The 20432-nt window shown below is 39.6% G+C and overlaps 1 protein-coding gene across 1 annotated transcript in view; it reads left to right on the top strand.

Moving 5' to 3' along the window:
* The window catches only part of LOC126161309 (putative E3 ubiquitin-protein ligase UNKL), a 282513-nt gene that overhangs the window by 85484 nt on the left and 176597 nt on the right, over positions 1–20432 (top strand). Inside the window, exon 7 of the mRNA XM_049917062.1 lies at positions 6492–6637. Within this exon, the coding sequence (XP_049773019.1) occupies positions 6492–6637 (146 nt within the window). The remainder of the gene's footprint in view (positions 1–6491; positions 6638–20432) is intronic.

A 20432-nucleotide genomic window follows, 5' to 3' on the forward strand; every position in this document is an offset into this window, starting at 1 on the left:
TTGCTAAGGACCTTATCACTGATTCTTAAATCTGTACTAGCATCTCACATAGGTGGCAAGCAGAAAGTAATGTTAGTTTCGATTTTATACTTCTCAACATTGCAATTTACATTTTTCAAAATTTTTGAACCACTTTCTACAGTTCATTTTCTGGAAATTGATAACATTGGCCAGATGATGATATTGAATGAGCAGAGAACGTGGAAAGAAGGTGTTTTTCTGATACCCAACACTTGTCCTGTCTGTTGAGCGAATAAAATGAATGAGTTGGGCCTTGAGGGTGCATAAATTTTATCAGTGCATCAATTTGTTCTGTTGGTAAGTCAGTAATTTTACAATATTGAGAAGTTTAAAATCAAAATTGATATTGCTTCTTGCTTGCTGCCTATGGATGATATTTCTACAGATTTAATAATTGCAGATAAGGTATTTAGCAAACGGCTTTGCAAGCAGAGTGGTACCGCTACAAGACGTTGGAACTCGAATTAAGAAATCAAATTACAAGCTTGCGAACCTGGATGAAGAAACCAATACATGGCTGGTACTGCACCCCTATGGCGATGATGCTGGATTACGTTCTGGAACGGTAATGACAATATCACCGTGGACCTATGCAGTTTCACTAGATATTGCATATCAATTTAAAAATAAAAACCACATGCAACAAAACATGAACAGCAGTTTGCTGTAATAAGACATGTTGCTATGATAGAGTCCCCCAGGTTTCTCTATCATTTTCAGGTGTTGGTAGCTCAAATTGGAAAGTTGAAGGTGATTTTCTGAATATGTGAAAACATGCTTTTAACTGTGATTAGTTTGAAATCAATTATGGCAAACAGATGTTCTAAAAGCAAATCGAATGTGGACTATTTCTGTAATTTTTACTAAAAAAGTAAAGTTTGAACTGATTTTGTAGAAATTTTGAAAGCAATCTCTAATAATATTTTATATTAGAAAAACTTCTGTTATTGTTGTCGGAAGTTTCATGTTCATCGTGCTTTTAATCAGCGAGATATGAGACTAGTTAGTCTTAACTTATGTAATATTGTTAGCCCATGTTGAAAATTAAACCCACTGTTCCCAGGGAGCTTAAAACACATTGCTTCAAATAAGACTAGTTTTGAAACTTTAGTAAAGAACAGTATTTGTAAAAGAAGTATTGAATATACCCTATTTTTTAACTTATTCACAAAAACCATCACATTTTCGATGAATTTGTAGACTATTGAAAAATAGTAGGTAAATGAAACTTAGCATATACTTATGCTACTGATCTATTGTGTAAGAAATTTTGGTTCAGCATGCATTTACTCAATGAGATACAGGAATCAGAAGTTTACATTTTTGTCATGCTGCAGTTTTCGTGCTCGTCTTTGATTCAAATTATCCAGCATTGTTAGCTCACATTGTATAATGAAATACATTTCTTTTGGCCGTTAATGAGCTCAGTTTGGAAAGTTTTCGAGGACATAGTTTTTGCAAAATCTGGTTGAATATACCATATTTCGGATATTTTTATAAAGTCTTCAACTTTGCACTTCATTTATTCAGTATTGAAAAGTGGTACATAAATGAAACTTTGTATTCGAGAACTTTGTGGTGTTAGGTTGCTATATGCCAAGTTTCACGTTTGTCGTGCCTCTATTCCCTGAGATAGAAGAAGAGAATCTTTGCAATTGTTTCAGGTGAATTTGTCCAAAATTTTCTGGGTGAATATGGCTTGTAATATTCTTGTCATTATTATTCTTAAGAGAACACACATAATTGTACAAGATAGCCAAATTTCATTTCGTTCAACAAAATATTGCCCAAGACATAACAGATCTAACTTGTTGGGGACAAGTATGAATCTTATCATAATATTTCATCAAAATCTGTGAGGATCGAGATGTAAAATGTTCCAGAATTAGGCAATTTGACATGGAATGACCATTTCATGCCACGCAGACTGATAGTGGCTACTGGAATACTGCATTTTCAATTAATACATTTGAAAACCATTATTTGATTTAGAATCTGCTATGAGGGGGAGACAAATGAAAACCTTAATAGTATAATTAAAAATAGACATTTCGTGCTATTGTTGTGCAAGTTGGCAGTACTGTTCCCAGTGACGTAAGGGATGCCCCGCTGGTGGCGGCATACTACAGACAAATGAAATACGCCCCCAATACCAATTCAAAATGGCCGCCACACTTACAACGTGTACCGAGGAAGAGTAGCAATCTATATTCTTTTGGTAAAGGTATGAAACCTTTTAAATCCATTGGAAAATGGTGGTCCAGAGTGATGATGCATCACTATCAATGCAGCAAGTACCTGAGTCGAGTAGTAAGACTGCTATGACAGAGACTCAGTGCACAGGTGAGGCATACCAGAGTCTACTGCAGCAGTTGAAGTCTTGAGATAGGAATTCACCACCCATTGGTGGATGAAATAGCCACAGACCTGAACATAAGTCATGGCTCAGCACATTGCATCTTTTGTGAAGTGTTTAACTTTTGCAAAATTTCTGCAAATTGGATGCCAAGGCAGCTCACTCCAGAACTGAGAGCGACACATCAAAATCTGTGAAGAACTTTCGCAGCATATCAAATTAGAATGTGATGTCTTCTTTATGGGAATCATTACAGGAGACAAAACTGGATCACCACCAGCAACTCGGAATGAAGAAAGCGAGCAAGGAATGGCAACATTTCTCATGATCAGAACCCAAGATGTCCTGGATGCTCCCACCTGCAGGGAAGGTTTTGCCGATTCAGTTTGTGTAATGAACGAGACGTTACTTTAGAATACTACATGACTAGGGAAAACACTATCACAAGTGTAAGGTATTTCAGTATGCCGGAAAAAAATCAGCTTTGGCCTGCAATAAGATCAAAGTGATGTGGACTTCTGACAACAGTTGTCATTTTGCAACATGACAATGCTCAGCCGCATACTGCTCGTGCATATTACTTGCAGCATGCGCTTTAGTGCACGCGAACATGACTGCTCGGTGGTTGATACCAGTCGTGACAGTAAATTGCCATACGACAGGAGCAGTTTGATTACTATGTAATTGTCTGGTTGCAAAATTCCCATATTTGCCATAAACAAAGCAATCAGTTTTAAAGTATTTCAGGTTAAACTGATTTTTCTATTACAGTTTAGCTCAGATTTCCAGCCTGCTTTCTTCTTCACAGCACATGAGTGTGACTGGGCTATGGAGCCAAGGGGAACTCCCCCACCCCACCCCACTCCCTCGCTTCCTGCCCTCCACTCTTTTTATTCCTTCCACGTGCACGTATATGTGCCGGTAGGGGGCGGGGGAGCACATACCAACTATTGTTTGTACTTTTCATGGGGTTTTACACAACTAGTGTGTAAATTTGATACAATACATTCCACAGCAGCTTCTCTGTTAAAATTGTATATACCGATTGTGTGACATTTCCAGTCTTGTTTTGTTCATTATTAGTCAGACGACCGAGGAATTTTCAGTCTGCGTAATCTTAACGGTAATATTTACATCGGAATTTTTTGGTAATCCTATAAAATAGTGCTATATACTAAGCTATGCTACCTTCTGTGACACTTCTATTTGTGTGACCTTAATGAATTTTGTGAATTCTTTTCTTTCAAAATTTTTTGCATTGTTGTTGCATTGTTATTGCTGTTTCTCGAAAAGTAGGCAAAGAGATAACTTCAAATTTCATGTTGTGCTTTAATAAGTGGAGGCGTTTACTTTTGTGATGTATCAACAATATTATTTAGAATAAATTACTACTTAGCATGTAGAGGAGGTATTGATGGGCGGGCAGGCAGGCACGCACAAAAAAACGTGAATAAGCAATTGAACGAAGTACTTACTAAGCAATAAAATTAAGTCCTTAATCAGATTTAGAAAAACATACATACACATGGTGTCTCCCATCTCCTAAATTTAGCACATGGGGAAGAGGTTCAAATTTTGAAGCATTTGACAGCTTTCTTGGTGCATCTCTTAATTGTCGAGTCTGACTTCCGATTGATGTCAATTCCTTCTCATAGCAAATATTACGCACACTGACTCGCAAACCACTGTATCGGGGTACGTCAATATCACTTCTAAATATTCTGTTAACTCTGTTTAGAAAGGAAATTTTTGACAATAACTTATCCGTATTGTCTAGTCCAGTCTTCAGATTTATGATAAAAATAAAAATGATCACAGAAGTCTTTATTTTATTTTATATCGTAAAGTTGCTGAGCCCTAAATGCCATACTGTAACTTTCATGGGCAAAGACAGTTTGAATTCTTTTCCCCTCCAGCTTTGTGCAGATTCGATCGTCTTCACCAGTGCACCTGTGTAAAAAATGAAATTCTTGAGTCAGAATGTAAATAATGATATATCTCTTCTCCTCCTCGAATATTTGAAACCAGCAACTGTGTAATATTTGTCGAATCAGGACGTATTTCATCGTCGCGTTTCTGTGATTACTGCAGCTTTCAGCTTTGGTTATCACTATTTTTGATAGTAAAAATCTCCTTTAATCATAACTAATTAGTGTTCCCTTATTATCTGTCATTATCTGCATTGAATAACTTCTGCCATTTGTAAATAATGATGAACCTCAACTACCTAAATAAGTATAGAAATCTAATTTTAGTAATAGCTAAGCTCTTTCTGAACTGATAGCGTACCATAAGTTATTCTCTGTCCTTCATTTATATTGGTGTGTCATACATTCATGGAATCACGTGGGGATGGCTTAATCGGGTCCTCCTCGGCACTCCGTACTGTGTCAGTAGCACTGCACGGCACCTGCTGCGATGTAGGGGTGTCTGCTGTCAAACTCGGTCTGGTGTGTGTCACCTTAGGAATACTAGAAATGTATAATCACAATTCGAAACAAATATTTGAACATGTATAAGATATCATTTATCTGTAAAGAAGACTTCATTGTTCCTTTTAACTATTATTAATATTACAATAAAATTAATGGTATATATGTTAGCTCTTTTGTAGATAGTGAGTTTGAGAAAATTTCCGAATTAAATAAACCAAATTTTGTACCCTCAAACACTGTTGCATTTACCGTATTTACTCGAATCTAAGCCGCACCTGAAAAATGAGACTCAAAATAAAGGAAAAAAATATTTCCCGAATCTAAGCCGCACCTGAAATTTGAGACTCGAAATTCAAGGGGAGAGAAAAGTTTTAGGCCGCACCTCCAAATCGAAACAAAGTTGGTTCATTGTAATATGAGACACAATTTAGGTCGAATGAAAGACGATACAGCTATAGTAGTTTGGTTCGAGTCGTAAGCTTAGCAGTTAAGCTTTACCAGGTAGCCATTGCCATGCGTCAGGCGCTCCGTCCGTATTTCACGTGCTTCGTCTGGTTTGAATCGATTGCTTATTTTGCTTTGATCCGATAAGTGCCGATTTCTTTGTTATAGCTGTTTACGTCACTCTAAGCTGAAAATGCATTACTGTACTGTGTCATGCATTTTTTGTCGCATTCTGATAGTGCTTGTTTACGGCCTGTCGCCGCTCGCGGCATGACTTGCTTTTGTGCGCGCTACCGCCGCTTTAAAAAAAAAGAGCTACTTTCTTTGATAATGATCAACAAGAACCAAATAATAGACTGCATATGATAGAACATGTTCTGAACGAGAGTTAGGCGCAAATTTTTCTCCGTTTGAAAATCTTTGCGGCCGCTTCTTTAGTACATCAAATTCTGCACAGAAATTAGTCATCTTACCTTTAAAATCTAGTCAGTTGCCGTGCTTCATTTCTGACTATATCACTACTAGGCATAAGAATAATACGATTATAAACATGACACGATACGTATATTCTTCCGCGTTTGCTGTTGTCTCACTCTAGTTTCGTAGTTTATTAGGCAGACAGGATTTAAATGAGATAGCAGCAAACACGAAAGAATACATGGCAAAATGTTTATTTTCGTATTATTCTTATGATGAAGAGAATACTGCATGTGATCCACATTTCATCAGGTTGCTATTAGCAACCATCTCTTCTCACAGGTAGGAAAAAACTCGAGACGTAGAGTTGGCCATATTGACAAACATCCCTAACAGTCTTGCCAGTCGGATTTTCGTAGTACATTGAAATTCTGCTACATTCGAAGATGAACAATACGGAATTTGTATTTACTTCGTTGGACAATGTATGAAAATGCAATGGTCGAAACTCGGGGCGGAGGAAAAAAAAAAGTTTTTGGCACCAGTATTTATCTTTGTGCCCACAAAGCATGCTTGTGTAGCACTACATATATTCGACGGCAGAAGTTAGTTGTGGCGGCACCTACCAACATTTTTCAGAACTTCCGCTTGCTTTGTACTCGATTCTAAGCCGCAGGCGGTTTTTTGGATTACAAAAACAGGAAAAAAAGTGCGGCTTAGATTCGAGTAAATACGGTAAACATTCTGGGTATGTTTCGACGATGTGCCAACCCTTTTTCATTGTTCAGTAATTATTAATATTTTATTTTCCATAACAGAGGAAATGAGTTTAGCGAGAGATCTCGTCGCTCGTGTGGATTCCGGGATGAGTCTCGCAGACATTTTATCGTGTGCACTTCCTTCCGAAAAGTCAAGCAACGGTCACGATTCTTGCAAGAGGGATGAAAAGAGCAGCGATTCCTCAGTAAGTAATTTATCTTTTATTTTATAACAGTTTTGTGTGTGTGTGTTGTGTGTGTGTGTGTGTGTGTGTGTGTGTGTGTTTTATGCAATTGTGACATTGGTAAACATTGTAAATATACTGTTTGACAAAAAAAGTGAAGCACCTAGGATGCAGGGGGAAATGAAACAAAAGTACACGAGGGTACGTGATGTTATTTCAGTCATTAAAAAGTGGAGTCAGATTTACAAAAAACTTGTCGGTACAAGCCCACTCACCACTACAGCGTCGCAGCCCTCCTGGCCGGGACACGAGTGCCGATTTGGCCAGGTAGGCTGACACGGAGATGGCAGACTATCTCGGCCGGTCCTCGATATTCCGTACACTGGCACTGGGACAGAGTCGACATTTTGAGCTCTTCTCACACGTGTCGTATCAGGGTACGGATCTGGGGATCTTGCCAGCCACAGGAGTATCTCGACATTATGTGGCCAGTTCGTAGATATTTATACTACAGTCAGACGAGCATCGTATCGTCGAAAAGTTACCTGGCAATACTTTTCCGCTGGAGGTATAGGGTCCATGACCTCTGTAACTTAACATTACGGCTCGAGAGTTCTCTCGAACACTACCGGCCGTGGGCCGTAGTCCGTACCCGAGTGCTCCCGAAACTGTGGAGCTGAGAATTTTGCCGTGTCTCTTCGAAGTGTCAGAAGAATCGAACCTCTTGTAAGGTCACCCCTGTACTCATTGACGGCTATCCGTTTGAGGTACTGCAGAACCACGATTTGCCACTGGACGCAGTGCAACACCACTCGCTGGCAGTCCACGATTCCAGGGCGCAGCTCTGCTCCGGATGCGGCCTTTTGCAGTCGGTGTCAGTGACGGACTGCATGTGGGGCATTCCCTAGCCCTGCTGCTGCTAGTCTGTGACAAACAGTGTGGGATGACACAGAATGTTGCAGGGAGTCTACTTCTCATTTTTAGGTCAGAGGTGCAGATGCCAAGTGTCGGCACACGGTACGGCAATCCCCGTTCGCAGCTTAGAGATGCAGTGAACAGAAACTTTGACGGAGAGTATTCCCACCCATTGTTACGACTGATTGCTCTACAGATGTGGAGACGACAAAACGGAGACATAGGACGAGGGCACTTTCGAACTCTTGTGACTAAAAAAAAAACCTACATCTGTCCTTATGATTTTATTTTATTTTGTCGCTACCAGTTGGCAGTTGACGGTTGGAGTGCTGACACATTATCTGCGTATCCAGTAATGCTGGCAACTAATGGGTTATGCACGGAGATTATATAAACCTGTACCGCTGCAAAAACAGCCTGAAGATAACGCAATGAAGCGTTGAAACTGGTAGCGACAAAATCAAATCAAATCACAAGGACGGCTGTAGGTGTTTTTATTTTTTGTCACAATGGTAAACGGCCGTCGCCCCAGAGACCTGCTAAAAGGATGGATGTACAAAAACTTCCGAACTCTGTCAGGTGCGGATACCACCTTCTTCCGCGAGTACGCGGTACCTCTGTGTCATTTGCGGTGGTCACTCGACATCTGATACTATTCTCACACCTCGTATACCGTGTGGGCACAGGAACGACACGGAGCGTGAACGACACTAATGAACTCCGGTGGGTGTCCTACCTGTCACAGAGAATTGCAACTTGGATCACTTATGTAGATAGTGTCATTGTGCACACATATAGAGTGAAATTGACATTCGCCGATCTTCAGTGTGCTTCATTTTTTTATCGTTCAATGTACTTGTGTAGTTGTATAATGGGTTATTAAGTGATTTATGTGACATTTGATGGTATCGTAATGAAAATTCAGTTTTGAGAACTTAAATTATGAGGAGACAGAAAAGCTGATCTCGAGGTGGTTACCTGGCAGAGCAAGGTGAACACTGTCCACAGGCGGGGAGGGGAGGGCAGTAGTAACAGCATACCCTCTGCTATTCTCACGGGTGGAGTGCCGTCACACACTGTGTCTGTATGCTGATACCTTGTCTAATTAAACACCGAGTAGCATCAGACTTTTCACTTTCCAAGCATTTACACACACATTAATATGTGACAATTGAATCCATGTTTTGTCTTCCACTGTGCACTTTATTTCTTATGCCTAATTTGCTCCTAAATATTTGATGTACAATTTGGGCAGTGTGAGAAAACGGTCGCCATTGTGGTCGACGGTTGCTTTTGTATAACGTAATATAATTTAAGGAGTTCAGACGAGACGAGACTGTTATCTGCTCCATATTTCATTCATGTTCGGAGTGACATCCTGTGGCGACGATGTACTGCACTGCCTGGTCTGCTCGATTCCACTGTGCGCTACATTTTCTGTCTGATCTTTCCGCACATTTACCTTCACTACCCTTAAACATTAACTTGTACCGACAAATCTGTTCTTATCAGTTTGTGCTTCAGTACATCCTGTATTGTAGGGTGTGTAGAAAGTCAGTAGCTCACGCCAGCCCTGCGCTGCTGTCAGTCGGCCTTGCTCCTGTCTCCACTGCCCACAAACATTCGTCACTAATCTGCGTATATGCTACCGGAAACATCAAAAACCTGACAATAGTTTGTAAGATTAGCTTCCACAGACAAAAAAAAAAAAAAATGCAGGGGAGAACATTAATTTGTACGATGTACGCGCATGTGTGTGCGCGCGCTTAATGGATTTCAACTGTATGAGCAGTTGAGATCACCATCGAGCAATGTCCTTATGTTCCAGTAATGCCGATCTCTCGTTTTGAGCATTTTTTGACATGGAGCCTGCTGACTTCAAAACTACACTGCGGTAGCAGAGTATTTCTGCAGTGCGCGTGGTGGTGGTGTTTTTTTAAGGCCAGGCGGCAGTTTGAAGTACTCTCTCGGGCACTTACCAGGCGATACATGTGTAGGAAAATCAGACCATGTTCAGGGTAAAGACTGTTTGACTAAGATTTTATCAGTAAATTGTCGAAGTATTTGTAACAAAGTTCCTGAATTTACTGCTGTCCAGGACAGTTCTCTATCTCAAATTATTCTAGGGACTGAGAGCTGGCTCAAAATTGAAGTAAAAATCTCTGAAATATTTAGCGAGTCTTGGAATGTTTACCGGAGAGACAGATTAAATGCTGTAGGTGGGGGGGGAGTGTTTATTGCAGTCGACAAAAACATTCTGAAGTTGAAATTGACTGTCATATTGAAGTTATCTGGTCACATGTTACAGGTTTAGGTGAAACCGAGTTAATTGTTGGATGGTTTTACTGACCACCAAATTCCTCTGTGACAGTCATAGGGCCATTCAAAGCAAGTCAATGGTCAGCTGTGCACCAATACCCAGACCTTTTAATACTAATTTGTAGGGACTTTAACCTAATGAGTATAGACTCGGACGTGTATGGATTCATTGCAGGGGTTACAGTCAGTCAGTCTTGTGAACTACTTTTGATTACCTTTTCTGAAAACTTCTGTCGGTAGCCCTCATGCAGTGGAAGTATCTTACCTCGAAACTACAAACAGGCCGGACATCATTGATGGCGTCAGTATAGAGGGGATTAGTGGTCACGATATCATAGCGACTATGGTTTTGAAAGTTATTAAATAAGTCAAGAGGGCTAGGAGAGTGTTTCTGCTAAAAAGAGCAGATAAGAAATTGTTAGCATCTCACTTAGTCGACGAACTGCATTCATCTAGTTCCAGAATGATGGCCATGAATGAATTATGGGCAATGTTTAAAATGATTGTGAATTGTGCTCTGTACACGTATGTGTCTAGTAAGTGGATTAAGGACAGAAAAGATCCACAGCAGTTTAATAACAAAATTCATGTTGAGAGGCAAAAATTAGTAGGGATTTATGTGTCTGTGGAAAGATCTATACACGAAGGATACAACAGCCACCTTGGCTAAAGATCTGGCAGAGAACCCGAAAAAATTCTGGTCATACGTATAATTACTAAGTGGGTATAAAGCTTCCATCCAGTCACTTGTCGACCAGTCTGGTTTGGCAGTAGAAGATAGCAAAAGGAAGACCCAAGTTTCAGATTTCACAATTAAGAAATCATTCACACAGGAGAATCGTACAAACTTACCATTGTTTGACCATCACACATAGTCCTGTATGTATGACATAGTAATAAGCATTCCTGGCATACAGAAACAACTTAGCCGCGCGGGATTAGCCGAGCGATCTAAGGCGCTGCAGTCACGGACTGTGCGGCTGGTCCCGACGGAGGTTCGAGTCCTCCCTCGGGCACGGGTGTGTGTGTTTGTCCTTAGGATAATTTAGGTTAAGTAGTGTGTAAGCTTAGGGACTGATGACCTTAGCAGTTAAGTCCCATAAGATTTCACACACTTTTGAACATTTGAACAGAAACAACTTAGAGTTGAAAACAAATAAGTCACAAGGTCTGGATTGAATCCCAATTCAGTTTTATAAATACTCCATTTCATCGGCCATTTACTAAGTTTACTTTTATCACGAATCTCTCGACCAGCGCAAAGTGCCAAGTGACTGGAGAAAAAGTGCAGGTGACTTCTTTATATAAGTAGTAGGGTAGAAGAACGGATCAATATACTTAACATTGGCTTGCTGCAAAATTATAGGGCATATTCTGAGTTCAAATAGCATAAATTTCCTAGAGGTCGGAAAGCTCATATGCACGAATATGCTTTAGAAAGCATCACTCGTGTGAAAACCAGCTCGTTCTTTTCTCACACGATATACGGTGAACTGTGGATCTTCGAGCAGGTTCAGTATTTCCAGATCTCTGAAAAGTATTCGAAACATCACCCCACTGCAGACTATATGTGCATACGGAATAGGCTCCGAGATATGTAATAGAACCCAGTACGTTGTCTCCGACAGGGAGTGTTCGTCAGAGACAGGAGTAACGTCAGGAATGTTCCGGTTAAGTGTAATAGGGCCATTGCTATTCTCTATATGCATAAATGATGTGGCAGACAGGGTAGGCAGCAATCTGCAGTTGTCTGCTGATAATGCTATGGTCTAGAGGAATGTGTCCACTGTGGTATAGAGGAAGGTGTCCAAGATAAGTCACTGTAGGGTGATACAGGATGACTTGGACAAAATTTCTAGTTGATGTGACGAATAGCAGCTGGCTCTTAGTGTCAAACAGGATGTGCACAGCCCACGACAACTGGGAAATCCAGGAAAAACATGGGAATTTTTCAGAATTCCAGAAATTTTTCATCATTTTAGTTTTCAGTTAAATTTTTGTAATTTTAACTGGTAAGAACTGATACTCTAACAAATAATTTTACTGAAGTCTGCTACTGCAGAATAATGCTGCGGCAGTAAAACGAGTGAATCAAAAGATCTCAAATTGTAAAGGAAATCTGCCATTCGCACCAACAAAACGCAGTGCACAGGCAAGTGTCTGCCAACAGTAAAATGTGTCAAATGATTTAAGACAAAGTCTATGCTATACTCATAATAACAAACTGCTCCCAACGAGTGTGAGTGAGCTCGCGTGCACACGCAGTTCAGACGTGTACGAGCAGTACCTGCTCCCACTCTGTGGCTACTTGAAGTGCGGCTGTATTGGCAGTAGCAACAAGCTGCCAGATTAGTGCATGTGCATAGCGGTCTTGAGTTGTAGTGGGGAGGGAGGTGACCCGTGTTTAAATATAATGATTTTACTCTTCCCTTTTTGTTTACAGCTCTCACCTCAAATGAAAATAAAATGGATTTCTGTGGCTGGGACCTATCAAGTGAATTGAAATACATTCACTTAATTATGGAAGTCTGAAATATGTTATTAATTTCAGTTTTCTGGTTTTATTTTATTTCCACATTTTTTGGCAGTCGAGCATTGGTGGCATTGCCGAACAGTGAAGTTATTTTTATCGATTTGCTAAAGCGATTTGGCTTTTATTAATCTTTTCCGCAGAGGCAGTCAATTTGTTTGAAATGAATTGTTTCATTCCACAGTGCTGGCTAGTGTCCTCTAGTCTGGCAGTTTCCGGTGAGTAAGGGTGGCAGTATGGTACTGGTGTGCAAGACTCACACTCCCCCATTGCTATCGAACTTACTTGGAGTTGCTTTGCCGATCTTCTTTTCATGATAACCAGCTGCGATATCCTGCACAACTTCTTCTCTGAAGATAAGATGCTACATTGGAGGAATTTTTTATACTTTTAAAATAACTCCATACACTCGAGAATACTTTGAACTTAATGTCACTGTATTTTCGTGACGCATAACAGTTTTCGTACAAGTAAAACCTTTTTCGTGAGCTCGACACCTTCCGATCCGTCAGAAACTATCACATTCATTTTTCCATAAATACAGTTTACAAATCTCTCCAAGTTTAACAAGACAACTGTCCGGACCTTACAAAAGTAAGAGAATAAATGAATAAGTAATTGTCTGTTCTCTTCTTTCAACAACATTCAAATGTTCACACAATAATGTTTGACGTCACACGAAGTGTGGCGCATTTATTCCTTAAGCTGAACGTGTAACTTCTTAGGGCAGCTCAGCGACTACCTGCCCGCACCGATCATCCGTCTGATACACGTCCATCTTGCACACACATAATTGTGGTGCAGTAGACACAGTTCTACTTTACCACATTCATCTCTAAAATAATGCATGTTTGAGATGGTAGAAATACGAGGGTGTCTAGAATTTACCCCGAAATTCCCGAGGCACTTCATATCCCTCCCCTTAACTCGAACACACGATATTTTATACATGTTCGTTATGTACATCAGTATTGTATTCATATAATATTACTTTACGTTTTCATCAATTTATATAACTTTTTTTTTCCATCGGGTACTTCATATATACCTCTCTTTCCTTTTCCATGTTAATACCATTATAATCCTGGACCTTTTGATCAATGTAAACTTTGTAAGGACAAGAATCTTTCTTTTCCCTTTCCAATCATAAACTCCAAGTGGGCATTACCCAAGCGTTTGCTGTTATATGCCCTTACTTCGCATACTACTTTTTCCGAGTATGGATTTATTCAATACCTTTTACAATCTGGAGGAACTCTGGGTAAATAAAGGTGTTCTTTTCAACACCTGTAACTTCACACAAACATAATGATGCGAGTGGAAATGAGAATTCAAACTTACCAGAAAAATCTCTACAAAATTTGTGACTTTTGTCGCAATACTGCCCTTTTCATTTAGGCCCAGTACCTATCCCCACATACAGGTTGATACTATGAAAGCACTTCCTCCTTCTTTTTTGGTAGTTCGCCCCTTTAAACAAATTCTATCATACTCTGGTACAGGTCAATCCTCTTCTTGGTGCTCCTGCCTGCACAGTATAGGTCAGCCTTTCTTGGGTCTGCCTACCTGCGCCCTTCCATCCAGTCAATGCTGGATGCGCCCTGCTCCTGAGTGGGCTTCATAGTCCATTGCCCTAGCATACATCTTTATGTACCCTAGAATTCGAATACCTCTTAGAGAAATCAACGTCCTACTTCACTCCTTACACGCACTTCTCAATACTTTCTTTAATCCTTTAGAGTCCTCCATTACTCTTCCAGTCCTATGTTCCCAATAGACACCACACACAAACTCTTACTTATACTCTACTAGTCCCATTATCTTACAATTCATCAGCCGTTAGACTGACATCAATTCTGTCCACTTAAGTATATGATGTAGCATAACGACCACAATATGTTCCTACGTCTCTCATGTACACATACTAGTGTAATACCGTCATCATAACCATAAATACTCTTAGCTCTTACGTATATAAATAAATCCCTGTATGTACCTTTGTGATGTTGAACCTCCACCTCACATAACCAGGTGCACATACCTATCACTGTGTGCACACTCTGTGCACACACTGTGTGCATCTCCATCCAAAACGACGGTCCCCACATTATCTTAAACTGTACTCTTCCTGTTTGTGTCTTTGTGTTTCATTGTGTGTATGCGTATGGGTAGTAGTGTAGCCGGATTCTTCGGCCAGCTTACGGAAAATAAGTTGAAGGTTATAGAAAACCACAGAAATTGAGGACTTCAGTGATAGAAGTGTATGTATATGGACAGAGGGAAAGATAGACTGGTACTCAAAAGAGAAGTAAGAAAGGAATAAGTAGAAATGGTTGTTAAGAACAAAGAAGAGAAAGAAGATAGTCCCAAAGACAGGAAACCCTTCCCACGCCCCTTCCCCAGGATCCCCACTTCACAGGTACTTGAGTGAGAAGCCGGAGTAGGTATGATGTTAACCCTCGCATTACCAAGCGGGGTATTCTGACTAACCCAGGTTGATTTTTTCCCTATAATAATGTTATCTGAAGGGCCACATGCCTGTGGTTTCATGACTTTGTACTAAAATGATTGATGTTGAATTCACATTCATGACTGTCTAATTTTTTTGGCTTTATCATTGTTATTCAAGTCATTTGTTGGCGTGATTGTGAGACCACCCCACTTGGTACGAAACGTCTTATTTTCTTATTTGTAGAAAAAGAAGATTTTGGGAAATATATCTGTCATTGATCTTCTTTGTTGAGTTTTGCCGTAGACCCAATGTTTGTTACTGTTGCTGGTTACTATTGTTGAGTTGAATTTGACGTTCACAGTTGAGCTGACATTACACGAGTCAGTATTTCCTCTGCAAGTAAGGCTGTCCAAAGGACTTTCTAGCGAAGAGATCATGGATATTCTATACAATTCTGATGTCAGTGACAATGGAAATGAAGGGGACATTGATAATGAACTGAATTAATGTATGGAACCTCTTGACAAAGACCATATCATAGCATCAGATGAAGCTGATGATGAAATATCAGAAGACACTACACATTCACGTGAACAAGAAGAAGGAGGAGGAGGAGGAGGATGAAAAAGAAGAAGACGAAGACACTGGAGATTTGTTTGTTTCTAGAAGTAGACTACAATTTTCTAGTGAACCACCAATAGGCAGCGTCGACGTCGCAACATTTTGAACGTAACACCTGGCCCAGTGAATGACGGAAAAACAATCAAAACAGTAACAGAGTCATTTCTATTATTTATCTCACTGGAAATCGTGAGCATCATTGTAGAAGAAACAAACAGGGAAGCCAAACTAGTAATTTCTTTGTGGAATGCAGCTCATTCTTCGAACAAAACGACATGGAGAGATATAAATGCATCTGAAGTGTACGCTGTATTGTAGCAATTCTAATAGGAGCTGGTCGAACTCATGGACATCGCACAAGTACTTCTGATGTGTGGGGAGATAATGTTTCCTTTCGGCAACCATTCTTTTCTGCTGCCATGTCAAGAAACAGATTTGTGTCTATATTGAAATTCTTGCGATTTGACAACAGAGAGACAAGAGCACAGAGAATTGAAGAAATCAAGGACAAGCTATAAGCCATCAGGGTAGTGTTCGACAAATTTCAATCTAACTTTTGCAAGAACTTCTATCCTTATGAATACGTGGCTATTGATGAACGATTAGCAACGCACCATGGAAACTGCTATTTTAGGGTTTATATGAAGAGCAAGCCTGGCAAGTATGGCATTAAAATTTGGGTTTGTGCTGATGTGAAGACATCTTACTTATTATGAATCCAAATTTACACAGGAATGGTGGACAATACCGTATTTACTCGAATCTAAGCCGCACCTTTTTTCCGGTTTTCGTAATCCAAAAAACCGCCTGCGGCTTAGAATCGAGTGCAAAGCAAGCGGAAGTTCTGAAAAATGTTGGTAGGTGCCGCCACAACTAACTTCTGCCGTCGAATATATGTAGTGCTACACAGACATGCTTTGTAGGCACAAAGATAAATACTGGCGCCAAAACCTCTGCGTCAGTAAATAAATTAAAAAAAAAAAAGGTGGAAGACGAGCTTTTCTTTCTCCGCCCCGAGTTTCGACCACTGCATTTTCATACATTATCCAACGAAGTAAATACAAATTCCGTATTGTTCATCTTCGAATGTATTAGAATTTCAATTTACTACGAAAATCCGACTGGCAAGACTGTTTGGGATGTTTTTCAATATGGCCAACTCTACGTTCTGAATTTTTTCCTACCTGTGAGAAGAGATGGTTGCTAATAGTAACCTGATGAAATGTGAATCACAAGCAGTATTCTCTTCACCATTCACCATAAGAATAATACGAATATAAACATTTTGCCATGTGTTCTTCCGTGTTTGTTGCTATCTCATTTAAATCCTGTCTGCCTAATAAACTACGAAAATAGAGTGAGACAACAGCAAACACGGAAGAATACACTTATCGTGTCATGTTTATATTCGTATTATTCTTAGCCTAATAGTGATACAGTCAGAAATGAACCACGGCAACTGACTAGATTTTTAAATCTAAGATGACTCTAATTTCTGTGCAGAATTTGATGTACTAAAGAAGCGGCCGCAAAGATTTTCAAACGGAGAAAAATTTTCGCCTAACTCTCGTTCAGAACATGTTCTATCATACGCAGCCTATTATTTGGTTCTTGTTGATCATTCTCAAAGAAAGCAGCAGTGTAAGTAACAACAAATAGCAGTCTCTTGACATTGCTTTGCTAATGAGACGATTCGCCTCTTTTTAGCTGTAAGCGGCGGTAGCGCGCACAAAAGCAAGACATGCCGCGAACAGCGACAGGCCGTAAACACGCACTATCAGAATGCGACAAACAATGCATGACACAGTACAGTGATGCATTTTCAGCTTAGAGTGACGTAAACACCTATAACAGGGAAAACGGCACTTATCAGATCAAACAAAATAAGCAATCGATTCAAACCAGACGAAGCACGTGAAAAAGGAAGGGTACCTGTATAAATACGGACGGAGCGCCTGACGCATAGCAATGGCTACCTGGTAAAGCTTACGACTCGAACCAAACTACTGTAGCTGTATCGTCATTCATTCGACCTAAATTGTGTCTCATATTACAATGGACCAACTTTGTTTCGATTTGGAGGTGCGGCCTAAAACTTTTCTCTCTCCTTGAATTTCGAGTCTCAAATTTCAGGTGCGGCTTAGATTCGGGAAATCTTTTTTTCCTTTGTTTCGAGTCTCATTTTTCAGGTGCGGCTTAGATTCGAGTGCGGCTTAGATTCGGGTAAATACGGTACTTGGGAAGTGAATCAAGGACAGAGTTGTTTTGGGTCTGATGGAACCATTTCTGAATAACGGTCATGGTGTAACAACTGATAATTTTTTCACCAGTTTTCCATTGGCTGCTGGACTACTAAAATGAAACATGACTTTGGTTGGTACCTTGCGTTCCAATAAGAAAGAGATTCCGAAGGAATTCTTGCCAAACAGAAAGAGAGAAGTTCACTCGTCAATGTTTGGTTTCACAAATCACTTGACCTTAGTTTCCTATGTTCCAAAGAATGGAGAGGCAGTAATACTACTTTCTACTCAGCATAATGAGAGACAAGTGAGTGGTGAAGAAAGTGAACACAAACTCGAAATCATACTGCGCTACAACAAAACCAAAGGTGCTGTAGATAATGGGGACAAAATGACAAGAGAATACAGTTGTGTTAGAGGAACGAGGCGGTGTCCACTAAGAATTTTCATGGAAGTGATAGATATTGCAGCACTGAATGCATATATTCTGTACACTCAAAGATTTCTTGAATGGCAGAAGAATAACCGAAGCCAACGTAAACTCTTCACGACCAAACTGGTATTTGGACTCGGCAAAGGCAACATGGAAGAAAGAGCCAAAAATATCAACGGTCTTCATAAAGATGTACAAGATGCACTGAATGCTTGTGATATTGCAAATCCTACAGCAGTGATCCAGACCCAGTGTTCCAAGTTACCAACGCCACAACGATGTGAAGATTGCAAGAGAAACGAAGATCGGAAAACAAGATTCTGTTGTGTAACGTGCAAGAAACCTGTTTGTAATATACACAAGAAACTGTTATTGTGAAGTGCATGCAGTGCAAAACTGCACTTGACTGAGAAGTTGAAAAAGTCTTCTGTTATTTTACTGCAGTGACTGTTTAGGTACACAGATTATTAATTTTCTGTTCATTGAGTACTGAATTTAGTGAAAGATGTAACTTTTTTTTTTTTTTTGTACTTTGTATCTGTGATCTGATTAAATACTTCTAATAACCTGAAAAGCTGTTTTTTCAATACTAAATAAACCCATTCAATGGAAATAACGAAATCTGAGAACAAATATTACCATAAAACCCAAAACTCTTTTGGGGTAGTCCAAATACCCCGCTTGGTAAAATAGAGGTTTGGAAAAGCTTGGTAACAGGAAGGTTAAACATCTCCTGCGGAATGGACATTCTCAACTTTACCTTTGAAGTCCCTGAAGAAAGATCAAGATCTTAGCAACTCCTCTGGAACGGCAATGGTGAAGAATCGGTCACACTTGTCTGCGAGGGTTGTTTGAAAGGTGTGGTGTGTGTGCATAGTGTTAGTCATGTTTGTACCTACACTACCCACCCCTTTCAAAATTTATATAAACCCTCCAAATTCATATCACGTTTCACAAAAGGTATAAATTATTCCATAATATGTAGAAAACTATGTATCATATCATGATAAGTAGAAATTATGTATCATATCATCATACGCAGAAACTATGCATCATATCATCACAAGTATCTCATTATTCCTCTTATCCCGTATCGTGTCATTCACATCATTTTTCACAAAGAATACAAAATATTCAGTAGTAAGTAAAAAAAGCTATGTATCATAACATTGCAATTATAGGAATATTCATATTGTATCATATCGTCCAATAGTTTAGGCCCAAATCAGACCTAACTATACGTTGGTTGGTTAGGCAAAAATATGACCTAACTATACGCGGATGGTGAGAGAGACGGGCTCGTTAGGCAAAAAATGACCTAACAATCTGTGGAGACTGTATCGGCTGCTGTAGATACGACAAACAAGACCCCAGGACCAGTCACAAAGACCAGCAGTGGCGCTCCTGGAATAACTGAGGACGACGTTCCAGTGTTGTTGTTTTTTTTTTTTTTTTTTTTTTTTTCCCCCCCCCCCATCCATGAATACCTCTGCACACAGTTTCGTATAGAAAACTGGTTAAGAGATTACGTTCAAAAACTGCTTTCGACAAAAATTTTAAACAATTCTAGTTCAGCGTATGTAGAAAGGTGAATTCAATAATTATGGGAAATTGTAAGTTGGGGTCTTAAAAAGTTTCCAGGATAATGGTTCACAAAATTAGATAATTTAACAATGGCGGCATAGGACTTACAATGCCCCCTTAATACCAGGTTGGGGCGTCTTTGTGAATTTCGACATACAAATGTGCACTTTAAGCCTAATTATGCATATTAGTATGGTTTATGTAATTCCAATGCTCTTGGAGTATCTTCTGGTATCCTGTTTATTTTATGAGGTAATGTAAGATCTCTTAATGCTATCTACGTATGAACATACGGGGACAAGTGATCAGAAACTTTGACCACTGTTGGCAGTATTCAAATAAATTAAAAGTATATGAATATTTGATGCCGTTTAGCTATATACTTATATATAAAGTCTAATCGGATACACATAGTAAAGTAATTTAGATATAGTAAATGGCTGTATTGAAGGACAGTGGAATAGTATAATCATTAACTAACCTCTTCATGTGAGGGGTTCCTGGAGACTCATCAAGATGAATCTTGAAAATTTAATTAGTGTATTATAGTGGACTGGCTTTTTCTGTTTTAAGTAGCAGCACGTTTACCTTATGGTGAAAGTTGGTAGAGCAACTTATTCTGTCGCTTTTCCACACATATCATTAACTGTCATATTATGGACTTGCCTCGGTAAAACTAGTCAAAAGCAACACAAATGTACACAGTATTGGAAGTACCGTAG

Source organism: Schistocerca cancellata, chromosome 2 (genome assembly GCF_023864275.1).
Source record: "Schistocerca cancellata isolate TAMUIC-IGC-003103 chromosome 2, iqSchCanc2.1, whole genome shotgun sequence".
NCBI classification, from domain to species: Eukaryota; Metazoa; Arthropoda; class Insecta; order Orthoptera; family Acrididae; genus Schistocerca; species Schistocerca cancellata.